The sequence below is a fragment of the Bos grunniens genome, chromosome 3, assembly GCF_055505025.1.
Source record: "Bos grunniens cultivar Pamir isolate PY7600 chromosome 3, Bosgru_T2T1.0, whole genome shotgun sequence".
Taxonomy (NCBI): domain Eukaryota; kingdom Metazoa; phylum Chordata; class Mammalia; order Artiodactyla; family Bovidae; genus Bos; species Bos grunniens.
Window position 1 is genome coordinate 9,278,667 of NC_141167.1, and position 17,123 is coordinate 9,295,789.

The 17,123-nt window shown below is 45.5% G+C and overlaps 1 protein-coding gene across 2 annotated transcripts in view; it reads right to left on the minus strand.

The window, feature by feature from the left end:
- Positions 1-17,123, minus strand: part of CSMD2 (CUB and Sushi multiple domains 2) — a 693,739-nt gene that overhangs the window by 191,115 nt on the left and 485,501 nt on the right. For both annotated transcript variants that reach the window (XM_086378081.1, XM_086378078.1), the window contains exons 23-24: positions 6,664-6,820; positions 4,671-4,862 (exon numbers count right to left, since the gene is read on the minus strand). In XM_086378081.1, coding sequence (XP_086234207.1) covers positions 4,671-4,862; positions 6,664-6,820 — 349 coding nt within the window. The remainder of the gene's footprint in view (positions 1-4,670; positions 4,863-6,663; positions 6,821-17,123) is intronic.

Genomic DNA, 17,123 nt, shown 5'->3' on the forward strand with positions numbered 1-17,123 from the left:
CGGGACAGCATATGGGATGGGGCGCGGTGGGGAGACGGGGCTGAGGAGCTGGGCGAGCATCCTACATGGAAGGGCGCTGCACACTCGGCTGTTGCCTATTTCCTGTGTTAGGAGAAGAAGTGCAGTGCTTATGCCCGTGAGTAGAGTCATCACTTTTACACACTTGCCCATTAGAGAGGACATGCTGGGAGCAGTGTGCAGGAGCACAGAGGGGTGGACCTGGAGGCGGGGGACCAGTGAAGAGGTCCATACTTGCCATCAGAGCAGCCCTCTGGGTCAGAAGCTGGTGATCCTCCTGGTCTTCTTCCTCCCCATCATCTAACCCACCTCTGAGCCCCTGGGCCTGAACCTCTGTGATTCTTTTCACACCTGACCCCCCGCCCCCATTGTTAAGAGTGGTGGCTCAGTCCCTTACCATTTCCAGGGGGGACAGAGTCCCCAGCCCCCAGCAGTGCCACCAGAAGGGTCCTTGTAAAATACAGACTGGCCACACCCTTGCTTAGGTTAAACCCTCCTCCCCAGGGTGAAGTCCATACTGCCTAGGGGAGCCCATTAAGCCCCCAGAGGGCTCCCTTTGGCCTTTTCTGGCCCTCTCCTGGCACCTCTTGGTCCAGTCAATTATGACGAACTCCACAAGCCCAGGCACTCTGGGCCTCTTCAGGCCTCTCCTTGGACTCACAGCCTGACAGCATCTTCCGCATGAGACTCTCCCTGCCCCACATGGAGCTGACATTGTCCTCTCTGGTGTCTCCATTATAACATGATCAGGATCTTATCATACCCTATATATTGTCACCCTGCTTATTTAACTTGTTTGAGTACATCATATGAAGTACATGGCTGGATGAGTCACAAGCTGGAATCAAGACTGCCGGGATAAATAACAGCAACCTCAGATATGCAGATGATACCACTGTAATGGCAGAAAGCAAAGAGGAACTAAAGAGCCTCTTGATGAAGGTGAAAGAGGAGAGTGCAAAAGCTGGCTTAAAACTTGACGTTCGAGAAACTAAGATCATGGCATCAGGTCCCATCAGTTTATAGCAATAGATGGAGAAAAAGTGGAAACAGTGACAGATATTATTATATTATTTTCTTGGGCCCCCAAATCACTGCAGATGGTGACTGCAGCCACAAAATGAAAAGATGCCTACTCCTTGGAAAGCTATGGCACACCTAGATAGCATATTAAAAAACAAAGACATCACTTTGGCCACCTGATGAGAAGAGCGCATTCCCTGGAAAAGACCCTGATGCTGGGAAAGATTGAGGGCAGGAGGAGAAGAGGGTGAGAGAGGATGAGAAGTTTGGATGGCATCACCAACTAAATAGACATGAGTTTGAGCAAACTTCAGGAGACGGTGAAAGACAGGGAAGCCTACTGTGCTGCAGTCTATGGGGTCACAGATACAACCTAGCAACCGAACAACAACAATCTCCTTTACAAGACTGTACACTCTCCGGCAGTAGGGATCTTGTATTACTTGTATGTGTACATTAAGTGCCCAGCATGGTGTTTGGCACATTATGTGCTCAGGTGGTCAGTCATGTCTGACTCTTTTTGTGACCCCATGGACTGTAGCCCGCCAGGCTACATGGAATTTTCTAGGCAAGAATCCTGGAGTGGGTTGCCATTTCTTTTTCCAGGGGATCTTCCCAAACCAGGGATTGAATCAGTGTCTCCTGCATTGTCAGGTGGGTTCTTTCCCACTAGTGCCACCTGGGAAGCCCTTGGCACCTTACAGATAATTTAACAAGTGTTTGTTGGATGAATACATGGGAAGATAGAAGATCAAATGAATTACAGGAGCTTATTGCTTTCCTGGCAAATGACGTTGAAGGGTCTAAATCAAGGGAGCATGAGTCAAAATGAAGAGGTGACTTGCTGCAAATCTTCTTAGGAAAGATCTGACTAAGCAAGACCTTAGAAGAGGTAAGAGAAGATAGGGTCAGGGCCACAAATGGGAGACTGACCTTCATCTGTTGCTACAAAAGACCCATGAAACATCTCTTGGGCCCCATGGCTTGACACGAGCCCACTAAGGCAGGGCAGGGGAAGGGTCCTTCTGCAGTGAGCCTGCTCATGAGACTGGACCCTTTCTTTCAGCATCACTACCCTCGTGATGATGTTGGGATGGGTTGTGCCAACCCAACTGAGAGATGCAGGGCTGAACAAGGCTGGAACAGGGAGTAAGGTGTGGGTGGGAGGATGAGCTCAAAGGAAGCCTGTCCGGCTTCACAGGTAGCTCAAAAGGTGTCAGGACATTATCCATGTTCTGGGCTGGAGCTTCCTTCCATATTCCAGATGGAGCAGCCCCTCCTGCATCCCAGAGCCAAATGTTTGGAGGCAGCGGCACCAGCAGCATTTTCTCATGGACACAACTACCTCTTTTCTCAAGGGTCACTTTTATCTGGGGACTTCAAGGGGGCAGGGGCTGAGCCTGGGGCCAGCATGAAGCAGATTCACCAACAAGACCCCAAGACTCTCATCTTTCTGATCTTCTCTCTTATCTCCATCCTAGAGCCCCAGCTGCTTTGTTTGGGCTGTAGCATCCACCATGGACAAATAAAACATGTGGGTGTTGCAGCTGTAGCAGTCATTGCTGATAGGCCATGATCAAGTCTACTACAATATGACATATGTAAAAATATGCACACACAACTCCAAACGCACAGCCTCCCTCCCCTACGTGGTGCCTGAGGGAGTCTCAGTGGGGCAGCCTGCTGGAGTTTCAAAGTATAAGTATTTTTTCCAGCACTGCTTGAGCGGATCCTCTAAGTTCCATCTGACTGGCAGATTAGATATTTAGAAGAATTTTATAGGGGAGCCTTTCTGCAAAGCAAATGATTGTTTTGCAGTGTGAATCATCACCTCCTTCACATTTCATTTGCTCTGGCTTGCCTATGGCCCCAGACAGTTGTCTGTTTATGCCTGTGTCTCCCTTGCTGGCCTGGGACCTGCTTTTCCCTGTATTCCCAGGGCCTGGCAGAGAGCCTGGCACATGAATAAAAGAAGGAGATAGAAACAGGGATGCAGGGAGAAAGGGACAAGGTGTGCCTGCACTTGAGCACAGAGAGAGGAAGACTCCAGAGGCCACTGTCCTGTCCATGGTCAGGTTTAAAATCCTTGCCTTGAGACCCTCTGTTGTGTAACAGTGTCAAGATCCTGTTAACACACAGTTGTCTGGGTGGTGGTGGGGAGAGTATCACCCTTACCGCCTCCCCCCCATGCTGGTTCACAGCTTCAGCTTCACACTGGCTCAGGCTGGAGTGTGCAACTCTTCTCCCCTCCCCTCTGGTGGGTGATGCTTACCCATCCTTTCAAGTCTCAATTAAAATATCACCTCCTAAGCACAACTTTCTCATATTCCCTCCACCCTCTGGCACCTACTCTTGTTACAGTGCTTATCTTGTATTATGATCTGTTTTGGGTCTATTCTCCTTGCCAGGGTGTGGGCTCTCCAAAGGCAGGAAGAATGCTTTATTCTTTCTTTTTTTCATTTCTCTGCTTCTGCACACACCCAAACATACACCTGCACCAGTTCTGCCACTTGGCATTCTTAGGTGCTTAAACGTCCTCCTGGTGGAGGTTTTGCTTTTATAAGATCAGCCAGAGCTGCACAGCCATGCTGAGGTTGTGGGCCATGGGACAGGGGATGGAATGAGGGAGAGGCCTGAGGATGCAGGACAAAGCAGCATGGTAGAGGACTCCTGCTCAGCAGGGAGGGTCATACACGCAGTGAGGCGGGTGGGCCAGACAGACAAAAGGATGAGCGTGAACTGTTCCCCACTTCTGCCTTGGACCAGGTTTCTCTTGTCCTGTGACACGTGGATGGAGCTTCCAGACAGCCTGTGTTGACATTCTGGAAGCACCACAGAGTTAAGAAGGTGCTAGTTCATCATCGCACTCTTAAGTGTGACATACATCTAGCTCATGATCTGAAACTTAAGGACAAGACAGATATTAATTCATCATCCTACTTTCTCTTTCTCAGCATGCCTCCAGAAAAGGGAGCATGAACCCCATTTTGTCTATGGGGAAACTGAGGCCCGGACTGAACTGGAGATTTATTTAGTCATGCTGTGGCAGGAACCCTTGGAACCAGGCAAAAAGTCCCTCTTCCTTTTAATTGACTCTCCCACCTCTCTGTTGTCACCAGGATTATGACTCTGAGAGCATGACTTGGCCCTGGTCCCACTCGCTAAACGTGTGACGGTGGCGAACACCGCCTGGGTGACTGCCGTGCAGGTGTGATGAGGTTGAGAGTGAGGGTGTGGGTGGCAGAGATGCAGGGCCAGCGATGACGCCCATGAATAGGAGGGTTCAGACAGCCCCAAGGCCCTGGAGAGTGGGGGCCAATGGGGGACGCTTAGTGAGCCCAGAGCTTGGAACTCCGCATTAGGGGACAACCAAAGTGGTAAAAAAAGAAAAGAAAAGAAAAGAAACCCGCCTGCCAGTGCAGGAGACATAAAAGATGTGAGTTTGATCCCTGGGTTGGGAAGATCCCCTGGAGGAGGGCATGGCAGCCCACTCCAGTATTCTTGCCTGGAGAATTCCCATGGACAGAGGAGCCTGGCAGGCTGCAGTCCATGGGGTCACAAAGAGTCGGACACGAAGGAAGCGGCTGAGTACACACGAGGGGTCACCTGCAGAGCAAGAGGCCTCCTACCGACACAAGTGGGCAGCGGCCGGTCCCAGGCCCTGCGCTCCCCGCTCAGACACAGCAGCTCCTCACTGCCCCGCAGGCTGTACCCGGGGTCACAGCTGAAGGACACGGAGCTCCCAGCGAAATGGCCTCCATCATGAACCTTGTAGCCAAACTGGGGGGTTCCTGGATCCTCACATTTGATGAGTTCAAAACCTGGGGAAAAGAGAAAAGAGTGAGCGTGATACGCCCGGCACAACCACATCCTGCAGCCCATCCCCCCATCCCAGAGCGTGCAGGTCCTTAAGAAAGCCACCAGCACGTGTCTCATGGAGCATTGCTTCGGGGCCACATGACTGTGCTCAGGTCAGGGTCTCTGTTTACAGAGTGTCCCCCCTTGCCTGTCACTGTACATAAACGACTTCACTTAATTCTTCCAGGACAGCTTTTAATAGTTTTCAGGTGTAGGGTCTGGATTTTCTGGGTGTTTTTGGTTTGTTTGTTTGAGCCTTAGCATTTTGCTAGCAGGAGCTGCTTTTCCCGTTTTGCTCACCGAGACATTCTGATAGGAAATATGGAAAAGTCACTTTGCATGCATGTTTCACAGCTCAGCTTCATCCTGCTGACGTATATACTCTATCAAATGAGCGTGGAGAAGGAGACCTCTGTGAGCTTACACAAAGCTCTTCAGGCACAGTGGTCATCTGGGTCAGCGCCTGTGTTTTATTCACAGGATTCCTTTAGGGACGAGGGACTATGCATTTCACAGCTGAGAATATTGACTGCGGAAGGTCACACAAATTGCTTCAAAGTCACCCAATCTCAGGTGATAGAAAAGGAATTGGAAGGCAACTCTACTTAATCCTCTTCCATCGACATGCCTGCAGTAACAGGCACAGACCCCGTGTCCAGGCAAGAGGCATTTTGGGTAGACTAACTGTGTGTTTTTTTTTTTTTAAACACTTTTATAGAGATATAACTTACATACCAAACACTTGTCCATCTACAGTGTACAATGCAGTGTCTTTTAGTCTATTCAGAGTTATGCGACTCTCAGCACAATCTACTTTTAGACACTTTCATCACCCCAAAAGGAAAATGAATTTTCCCCAACTACTTCATCCCCAGGCAACTAACAATTTTCCTTCTGTCTCTGTGGATTGGCCTATTCTAGACACTTCATATAAATGGATCATGCAATACATATGTCCACATGTACTGTGATGGGCTTCTTTCGCTTAACATCACGTATTCAAGGTTCAACCATGTTGTAGTATGGATCAAAACTGGATCCTTTTCTGTGGCCAAATAATACCCCATGGTATGGATGGATATATCACATTTTACTTACCCACTCATCAGTTGATGGATACTCACTGGATTTTAAAATAGCCTATAAAAAGCACATTTCTTTGTAGCTACTGGGCAAGTAGAAGCTCAAATCAATGAATAAAATAGCTGTGAAGCCAAAGAATGGAGATACCACCCTAAGTATTCTGTAGCTGTGGACAAACCACGGGTGTTTTCTCTTTTTGCAATCTCAGGAATAAGGGAGGGAGTTACAGTCAGGAAAAGAGGGAAAGAGTCAACACTTGACTCTTCAGGGAGTGGTAAAAAAAGAAAATAATTATCCATTGGTGCTTGCATTTTTTACATCTGACTGTAGCCGAACATTATTTTATAAATGTCATGATTAGGAAAGGCTATCTTTGGTTGATTTAATTAAAAGACTCAGTGCTTATTATTTTTAGTGAGTTAAAGGTGATGAGTGGGTAAAAGGTGCACTGTAACTCTGAGTTCAGTTAATCATGGGTGTAACCATGGAGCTGTACGCCAAGTGGGAGCTTATCCACATCACGGGCACAGGGTCTCAGGGGAAACAATCAGCTAAGTGTGCACCAGTCAGAAAAAATCAAACCCATTCATTGATGGGTGATGTCCCGGAGCCCAGCCTCCCAGTGTGCGGAACCAGGGAGAGCCCGATTTCATGGTCCATTCAGAAGTGAGAAAGACTTACTGGAAAAGTGCAGCTCAAAGCCCTTGCTGGTGTTCTCAGCATCAGTGATGAAATCAAGCCACAGACTGCTGGACGTGCTATTCAGTGTCACCCCCAGCAACTCGGTGCGGCTGAACACCCCGAGCAGACGGGCAGAGTTGTTATTGCCATCATAGACCTGGACACAGGAGAGACCCCAACCCCATGTTATCAGCATGACCTTATCTGGAACAAGAGCTCCCTAACCCACAGCCCACATTCCCAGAGTTCAGCACAGATAACAACTGTTAGAGGGGCACTGAGCCCCCGGATGCAAGGAAGACAGCAGAGTGGAGTTGGCCACCATGTGGGTTATCAATCTGTCTCGCCTCCACTTGGTACCAGTTTTGTGCTCGGCCTATCTTGGTGTGAATCTGATCTCTAGCAACTGCTTGCTGTTCTAACCTTTCCAGGAGAGTTCTGGTCTTGTTCCCCCAACCCCCATATGGCACCAGCTTACTCTTCAGCAGCTTGGGGAGGCCAGGTTGGGGCAACCTGACTACCCAAGCCATCTGTTTCTGCAGACCCATAGGCTGCAAGTAGAGACATTACTTTGCCAACAAAGGTCCATTTAGTCAAGGCTATGGTTTTTCCAGTGGTCATGCATGGATGTGAGAGTTGGACTGTGAAGAAAGCTGAGCGCTGAAGAATTGATGCTTTTGAACTGTGGTGTTGGAGTAGACTCTTGAGAGTCCCTTGGACTGCAAGGAGATCCAACCAGTCCATTCTAAAGGAGATCAGTCCTGAGTGTTCATTGGAAGGACTGATGCTAAAGCTGAAACTCCAGTACTTTGGCCACCTTATGCGAAGAGTTGACTCATTGGAAAAGATTCTGATGCTGGGAGGGATTGGGGGAAGGAGGAGAAGGGGATGACAGAGGATGAGATGGCTGGATGGCAGCACCAACTCGATGGACATGAGTTTGAGTAGGCTCCAGGAGTTGGTGATGGACAGGGAGGCCTGGCGTGCTGCGATTCATGGGGTCACAAAGAGTTGGACATGACTGAGCGACTGAAAACTGAGGCTGCAAGCATTTGGCATTTCTGCACTGCAAGATACCCTATCCTGTCCTTCCATGATCTGAGACACCCAGGAGATGAGATAGTTGTCCTCCTCCCTAATCCCACCTTGGTAGCTCAGTGGTAAAGAATCTGCCTGCCAATGCAGGAGACACAAGAGATGGGAGTTTGATCCCTGGGTTGGGAAGATCTCCTGGAGTAGGAAATGGCAACCCACTCCAGTAGTATTCTTACCTGAAAAATCCCATGGACAGAGGAGCCTGGTGGGCTACAGTCCCTGGGGCATCAAAGTCAGATGCAGCTGAGCACACTTGCACACTACCCCCATCCCACTGTGGCAGTGGCCTCGGTCTCACACTCTGCAGGTCCAGGGCCCTGGGATCCAGCAGGATGAAGTTAAAATGTCCAGGGTGTCAGATGTCACATATCTTCCCATTCCCCAAGCTCAGCCTCTGCCCCTTCCCTCCTAAAATGAGGGCTCCAGCCAGGGCCTGCTGGGCTAGCCAGGGGTGGAATCATGCAGGCATCTGGCTTCCCTGACTCCCATCTGTCCCCTGAACTTCTGAGCACCGGCAAAGACAACAATCATCAGAATAATGAACTGGCTCCCCAGGTTCCAAGGTTGCTGCTCCTTTCCAGATAATTGTGCAAATAACAACAGAAGTTGTGATTGAGCGAGGGACCCCCTGGTGCTTTGGTAAATATCAAAGATGGGATCTATGGGTGGGTGATGAATATTTGTGCATGGCACAGGATGTGGTGCCAGCTGCCAGCAAATTGGAACAATATTTCCATCCTACTCTTTATGAAGCAAAGCTTTCTAAAAGAAGTCATCCTTCAAGCTAACAGTGCTGTATATTACAGAGATTTGTTCAGGCCCCTGGGAGCCTCAAAAGTCTGTTTCCAGATCCTGTATGCAATTGTTTTATGTCATGAATAGACTGGGAGAATTCCAGAGCACCGACAGATATAGAGATGACACCAATTCAAAGAGTTTCGCTCACTGTTACATCCAGATTGCTATAAAAATATTTTTACCCATTAACACATATATTTTCTAATTGACTGATCAAGGGATTAGTCATCAACATTTGTCAGCATCACAATCAGAGAGACAACTAGTCACCATATGTTTCTTAATGGAAGACACCAATAACCATGGGGTCATTTTGTCAAAAGAAAAATTAAACCTGACTAAGATCAAGCCACTGTATCGAATTTCCAAGTTATAGGAAATATGGAGGACAGAGGAACACATGAAATGAATAAATTACAAATAAACAAACAAGTCACAAATAAATAACAAGTAAATTATTCCCAGGTGGCTCAGTGGTAAAGAGTCTGCCTGCCAATGCAGGAGATGTGGGTTTGAGCTTCCTGGGTCAGGAAGATCCCCTGGAGTAGGAAATGGCAACCCACTCCAGTATTCTTGCCTGGGAAATCCCATGGACAGAGGAGCCTGGCAGGCTACAGTCCATGGGGTCACAAAAGAGTTGGACATAACTTAGTGACTGAACAACAACAACAAAAAGAGAAGAGATGGAAGTAGAAACCTAAGCACAAAAAAATACTTGAGGCAACTCATCTAGTGTGTAGATTTTATTTGGATCCTGATTCAAATAAAGTGCAAAATTCAAAACTATTGATAATATGATAATATTTTAAAAATGTAAATATAATTATGAATTATATTTAAAAATATAATTGTTGGCATATCATTGTCCAGAATATGAGGAAAATGCCCTGGTACGTAAGAAGCACCTAATAAATGTATGAAAGAAGTGAAAGTGTTAGTCACTCCGTTTAGTTCAGTTCAGTAGCTCAGTCGTGTCCAACTCTTTGCGAGCCCATCAACCGCAGCACGCCAGGCCTCCCTATCTATCACCAACTCCTGGACTTCACCCAAACCCATATCCATAGAGTTGGTGATGCCATCCAACCATCTCATCCTCTGTCATCCCCTTCTCCTCCTGCCCTCAATCTTTCCCAGCATCAGGGTCTTTTCAAGTGAGTCAGCTCTTCGCATCAGGTGGCCAAAGTACTGGAGTGTCAGCTTCAACATCAATCCTTCCAATGTCACTCAGTTGTGTCCAACTCTTTGTGACTCCATGGACTGTAGCAGGCCAGGCTCCTCTGTTCATGGGATTTCCCAGGGAAGAATACTGGAGTGGGCTGCCATTTAAAATAAATAATACAATAGCTTCTTTTAGTAATTTTGCCTTTAAATCCACCTGGAATTTTGGCATATGGTAAAAGATAAGATGGGTTTTCCAGGTGGCACTAGTGGTAAAGAATCTGTCTGCCAGTGCAGGAGACCTAAGAGACACGGTTTGATCCCTGGATCAGGAAGATCCCCTGGAGAATGGCATGGTGACCCATTCCATTATTCTTGCCTAGAGAATCCCATGGACAGAGGAGCCTGGTGGGCTATAGTCCACAGGGTCACAAAGAGTTGGACACAACTAAAGAGACTTAGCATGCACAAAAGATAAGATACATTTTCTTCCTTGTTGATTAGCCATTTTTAACCAATTAACTCTGTAAATATTCCACCCATTATCAACTTTGCTGCTACTGCTAGCTGCTGCTAAGTTGCTTCAGTCGTGTCTGACTCTGTGCGACCGCATAGACAGCAGCCCACCAGGCTCCCCCGTCCCTGGGATTCTCCAGGCAAGAACACTGGAGTGGGTTGCCATTTCCTTCTCCAATGCGTGAAAGTGAAAAGTGAAAGTGAAGTTGCTCAGTCATGTCCGACTCTTCACAACCCCATGGACTGCAGCCCACCGGGCTCTTCCATCCATGGGATTTTCCAGGCAAGAGTACTGGAGTGGGGTGTCATCGCCTTCTCCGATTATCAACTTCAAAGCCACCTTTATTACATATATAGTTCAACAATTTTGGGGGTCAACTTTCTATGCTACCACAGTTATTCTTTTTGTCTATTCCTGCACATGAGCTGGACTTCTGAGGTGGTGCTAGTGGTAAAGAACCTACTTGCTAATGCAGGAGACATAGAGATACACGTTCAGTCCCTGGGTCAGGAAAATCCCCTGCATGAGGGTCTGACAAGCCATTCTAGTATTCTTGCCTGGAGAATCCCATGGACAGAGGAGCCTGTCAGGCTACAGCCCAGTCAGACATGACTCAAGCGACTTAACACGCTTGTACATGAGCTATACTGTTTTAATTATGGTAGCTTTGTAATATATTTAATATTTAGTAGGGCAAGTTCCCTCTCATTTGTCTTCTTTTAACTTAAGAAATTCTTCTCTCATATTTATTCTTTTAGATAAACTCAAGAATTTTCTCAAATTAAGAAAAACAACAATTCTCCGTACTCCCCTCAAAGACCCAAAATAATTTCTATAATTGTCACTGATTAACATTAAATATATGGATTGACAACAGAGAAAACATATATCTACATGATATTAAGTCTTCCTATGTGTATATATGACATCTGATTCCATTTAATAAAGTTGTCTTTTATATCTCTCAGTAAAAGTCTGTACTTATTCCTGGGCATTTTAATATTTTTTATTGATTTTGGCATTTGGGTCTTTGTATGCATTTATTTCCTAACAGAATATTGCTTGTCCATAAGAAAATGGCTGTGATGGTCCAGTTCATCATTATATATAGGTGATGGATTTATCCCTGACAAATCTGAGAGAATCTGCACACAGCCAGTACATCTAACCTTCTTTTTTCTCTATTAGATGCTTCCAGTTTTTTCAGCTTTATTGAGGTGTAATTGACAAATAAACTTGATTTTTAATGTGCATGAAGCCACTACATCTAATAAGACAGGTCAGCAAGATGGCTGCCTTCAAAATGAATATGTTAAGTGGATCGTGTTTAACACACAGTTACAATGTTACATTCCTATGAACACTGCCCCTGCATATCTGCTTACACAGTATTCAAGTTTCTCTAGGGCATACATGTAGAACTAGAATGGAGAAGCAGGTCACACAGGGAAGGTACATCTTCAACTTTGTTAGACATTGTCAGTTTGCTCTTCGAAGAGTAAACCAATTTAATCTCTCTACCAGCACCACAGACTGGTTCCAAATAGGAAAAGAAGTATGTCAAGGCTGTATATTGTCACCCTGCTTATTTAACTTCTATGCAGAGTACATCATGAGAAATGCTGGACTGGAAGAAACACAAGCTGGAATCAAGATTGCCGGGAGAAATCTCAATAACCTCAGATATGCAGATGACACCACCCTTATGGCAGAAAGTGAAGAGGAACTAAAAAGCCTCTTGATGAAAGTGAAAGTGGAGAGTGAAAAAGTTGGCTTAAAGCTCAACATTCAGAAAACGAAGATCATGGCATCAGGTCCCATCACTTCATGGGAACTAGATGGGGAAACAGTGGAAACAGTGTCAGACTTTATTTTTCTGAGCTCCAAAATCAGTGCAGATGGTGACTGCAGCCATGAAATTAAAAGATGCTTACTCCTTGGAAGGAAAGTTATGACCAACCTAGATAGCATATTCAAAAGCAGAGACATTACTTTGCCAACAAAGGTCCGTCTGGTCAAGGCTATGGTTTTTCCAGTGGTCATGTATGGATGTGAGAGTTGGACTGTGAAGAAAGCTGAGCGCTGAAGAATTGATGCTTTTGAACTGTGGTGTTGGAGAAGACTCTTGAGAGTCCCTTGGACTGCAAGGAGATCCAACTAGTCCATTCTGAAGGAGATCAGCCCTGGGATTTCTTTGGAAGGAATGATGCTGAAGCTGAAACTCCAGTACTTTGGCCACCTCATGCGAAGAGCTGACTCATTGGAAAAGACTCTGATGCTGGGAGGGATTGGGGGCAGGAGGAGAAGGGGATGACAGAGGATGAGATGGCTGGATGGCATCACTGACTCGATGGACGTGAGTCTGAGTGAACTCTGGGAGTTTGTGATGGACAGGGAGGCCTGGCGTGCTGCGATTCATGGGGTTGCAAAGATTCGGACACGACTGAGCGACTGAACTGAACTGAACTGAACTGAACTGAACCAGCAACGTATGACAGCTTTCATTCCTTTATATCTTAGCCAACACTTGCTATTTTCAGGAACTCTAAAATTTTCCAATATGATGAGTGTGAAATGGTTTCTTATTTTAATTTTTATGTCCCTGATTATCACCAAAGTGGAACATCTTTTTGTATGTTTATCAATTCTACTCTCCTCTTCTGTGAATTGCCTGTTCATAGACTTTATTCAGCCCTGAATATGAAACCTCTCTGCATTTATTTTAGTTTTATGTCCTTCAGAATAGAGTTTTATAATTTTCTCAGTAAATATTATACACATTTTTGTTAGGCTTATTCCTAGGTGTCTTAACAGTTTTTGTTTCTATAGGAGAACTCTTCCTTATTATGTAATAAGAACTTCCTTCCTTATGTAATAAGAACTCTCTCTTATTACATGTTTGAACTGGCTGTAGAAACATCAGTGGCTTTGCTAAATTGTCTTATTGGTTCTGATAAGTTTTTGGTCGGTTGTTTTGTATTTCCCAAATAAGAGACAATTAGGATCAGCTCAGATCAGTCGCTCAGTCGTGTCTGACTCTTTGCGACCCCATGAATCGCAGCATGCCAGGCCTCCCTGTCCATCACCAACTCCTGGAGTTCACTGAGACTCATGTCCATCGAGTCAGTGATGCCATCCAGCCATCTCATCCTCTGTCGTCCCCTTCTCCTCTTGCTCCCAATCCCTCCCAGCATCAGAGTCTTTTCCAATGATATTCCCTTCTAATTGTTACAGTTAATTTGTTCTTTTCTTTGTATAATTGTAGTGGCTTGGAAGTGAATACTATTGATGGTAGCAGAACAACTGATCTTGTTCCTGACTTTACTGGTAATCCTTAGGAAGTTTTGTCATTAAGTATAATGTTTGCTACAGGTGTTGGTAGAAATTTTTTTTTATCTAGTTGGGAAAGTTCTATCTGTAGCTTTATGACATATTTTTGAAAATCATGAATGAGTACTGACTTTCATCACATGTTTTGGGATATGTTGGCAGGATCTTATATTTTTCTCTCCTAATGTGTTTATCAGAGAAGGCAATGGCACCCCACTCCAGTACTCTTGCCTGGAAAATCCCATGGATGGAGGAGCCTGGTGGGCTGCAGTCCATGAGGTCGCTAAGAGTTGGACACGACTGAGCGACTTCACTTTCACTTTTCACTTTCATGCATTGGAGAAGGAAATGGCACCCCACTCCAGTATTCTTGCCTGGAGAGTCCCAGGGACGGGGGAGCCTGGTGGGCTACTGTCTATGGGGTCACACAGAGTTGGACACGACTGAGGCGACTCAGCAGCAGCAGCAGCAGCAGCAGTCTGTTTATGGGCTTCCCGGGTGGTGCCAGTGGTCAAGAACCCACCTGCCAACGTGGGAGACATAAGAGATGCACGCTTGCTCTCTGGTGCTGGGAAGATTCTCTGGAGGAGGGCTGGCAACTCACTCCAGTGTTCTTGCCTGGAGAATCCCATTGACAGAGGAGCCTGGTGGGGTATAGTCCATAGGGTTGCAAAGAGCTGGACACAACTGAAGCAACTTAGCATGCAAATCTGTTACTAGAATAAAATTGCTGATATTTGACAGCCCTTGACCTACTAAAAAGGTAATTTCACATGGGTTGCCTAGTAAATAAAATTAGGAACTATTCTAATATTGACACATTCTTATATTCCTGGAATCCATCCCATTTGGTCATTTTTGTTTTAATGTGCAGCTAGATTCAACATGATATTCTGTTAGGACTCCTGGTCTATGATCATAAGTGAAACTGGCCTAATACTTTATACTGTCCTTATTCAGTTTGATATAAGGTATTTTTACTTGTCCCATTTAAATGCGTGGGGAGATGAGTGCTAATTTTTCTCTTTTTGACACAGTTTGATTATTGTAGGGGTTAATCGTTCCATGAAGTTTTATGAGTTTATCTATAAGACAGTCTAGGCCTGTGCAGTTTGAGAGAGAATTCCCATGTTTTAAATGGCTATTGGTTTATTCCAATTAGTATTTTTTCCTGATATCAGTACTTTTTATCTATAAAATTTTTCCATCTCATTGAAGCTTTCATAATTTTGGCTTATGCTTTCCCTAAACATTTTCTAATTGTTTTCATAATCTGTATCTTATCTATGACTATGTTTCTTTTTCATTATTAAAATTATATATTTGTGGCTTCTTTATTCATTGACCAGTCCCACATATTCTGTCTAGAATTCTGTCTATTCTATTCTGTTATTTATTTTTTTCCTTTTTTCAGTCATTTTTCCTTTTATCTTTAAACGTATCTTTCTCCTACTTCCTTTGGATTCATTCTATTATTCAAGCTACCTAAATCCTTATTTATTTTTAATCTAGATGATATGCCAGAGAGTAACAGGGGTATATTAAATCTTCTACAATGACTGTGACTTTATTAAAATTTTTTACATTTCTAGCAATTTTTAATTTATTCATGCTATGTTATTTGGCACATAAAGTTTTACTGTGGATTGATTGTACATTTTATTAGTATAAAAGAACTGTTTTTCATTTCATTATGAGATGAGAGAAGAATTTTCAAATTTATCTTATAATAAAGTGATTTCATTTTTCTGTGGTTTACCATCTTCTGCTCATTGCCTCCATTCCATTTTTAATTGGGTGATCATGTTTTTCATCTCTGTTCAATCTTTCCTCATCTCAGATTGCTCTGTTTTCATTATTGCTTATTTTTGTGTCATAAATATAATATCCTCTCAAATCCTGCTAAGAATACAAATTAGAAGCTTTTAAAGTATTTTTTTTTCCTTTGTTGCTTACAGAGGGGGCAATTAAGTCTGACTTCTCAGACAGGTCCTGTCTTCTGATCTACTAAATATTTGTACATATCCAGTTCATTTTCCTGTTGGCAAATCACGACAGATAGAGAAGAATGGACAGTGGAAAGACTCAGTCATCTCTAAGGGGGGGAAGAAGAATTAAGCCAGAAGAGGCCACAACATAGTAGAAGCCTCTCCTGGTGCTAAAGTGAGTGTGTGTGAAGGAGTGTGCATGCGTGTGTGTGTGTGTGTGTGTGTGCGTGTGATTGTGGCCGCCTCTTCTCTAATAAGCCTGCCCACTCTTGTTAGGTGCCAGCCAAGGCATTGCTCTGCTTTATCCTGCTTGCCAATGACAGCCAAATAAAATTCAGAATGTTGTGCTGTGAGGGAGCTTAGCTCTGGGAGGTCTCGCTGACCAAGCGCAGTTTCCAGAAGCACTAGTGGGACTGAGACCTGGCTCCTGCCAACAGTCCCATGTCCTTGGCTCCAGGCCCTGCTGCTCTGTGTGGCCTCAGATGCATGTGTCCTTGAGGTTTCTAGCACTTAATCCACAGGAAAAACTTCACTTACGTGAAATACAATTTGATCAGAACCTTTCTCAATCTGGACCCTCTTTGTGGGGTATTCCATTTGGCAGAACTTTCTTTAAGTTGTATGTGAAAGGCACCCTTACCTAATTCCCCCTGCTTTCATGTCCCTTTAGTCATTTTCATGGGAACCTACATGTAGAGGACGTAGTTATATACATGGGCTTCGTGTGCCATCTTGAACTGAGAGTTGTCTTTTCACACTATGGCACTGAGAGGCCCTTCCTGTTTTGCGGATATCAGAGGTCAAGATTTTGGTGGGAACCTATATAGGATAAATCAGGTAGTTCTGGGAGACAAGCTGGAGTATGTGCAGGGTGAGGTCTAAGAAATATTCAGTTATTAATGGTAAGGAAAAGACCAGGAGAGGGGAGGGTCACAAGAGCCAGAAAACAGTCATTTCATAGGTTAGAAACACGAGAGCGTATGACAGGTTTGGAGAGTTGATCAGACGCATGTGTTCGGGAGATGATGGGTCTCCTTGGGCAGGAAGGAGTCCAGGTACATGTTGGGGCTTCTTGGGAGGGTCAGGTGTGTCCTCGGGACTGGAAGTACGCCGATGTTCTGGCAGATTACACAGGGCAAGGGCAGGATGCTTCTGGGGGTGACTTGAGGTGCTGCTTCCTTTGGGTCAAGGGAGTTGAGAGTGATATGGGTAAGCAGCCCTGCCGACGCAGCTGAGGGCGGCTGCAGGGGGAGGCTGCCACCAGGTGTTCCCTTTTGTTCCCGAACCGCTGTGTCCCAGGCTCTCCTTGGGAGGGCGAGGGCTCTGAGGTGAAGAGTTAGAACGGGAGACCACACGACCTCCCGGGGCCCTGCCCTCTGCCTTCCCCAGACCCCCTTCTCTGCGGAAGCTCTGGTGGATACAGGATCATGTGAATAGGTCAGAGCCACAGCCCAGTCTCCTAGGAGGACCCTACAGAGGCCTAGAAATGGGGGAAGAGGCTCTTCAGCAACAAGGTCAAGTCCAGTATTAGAAGGCTGGTGGCAGGGTCCCTGGACAGGAGGCTGCAGAGACCA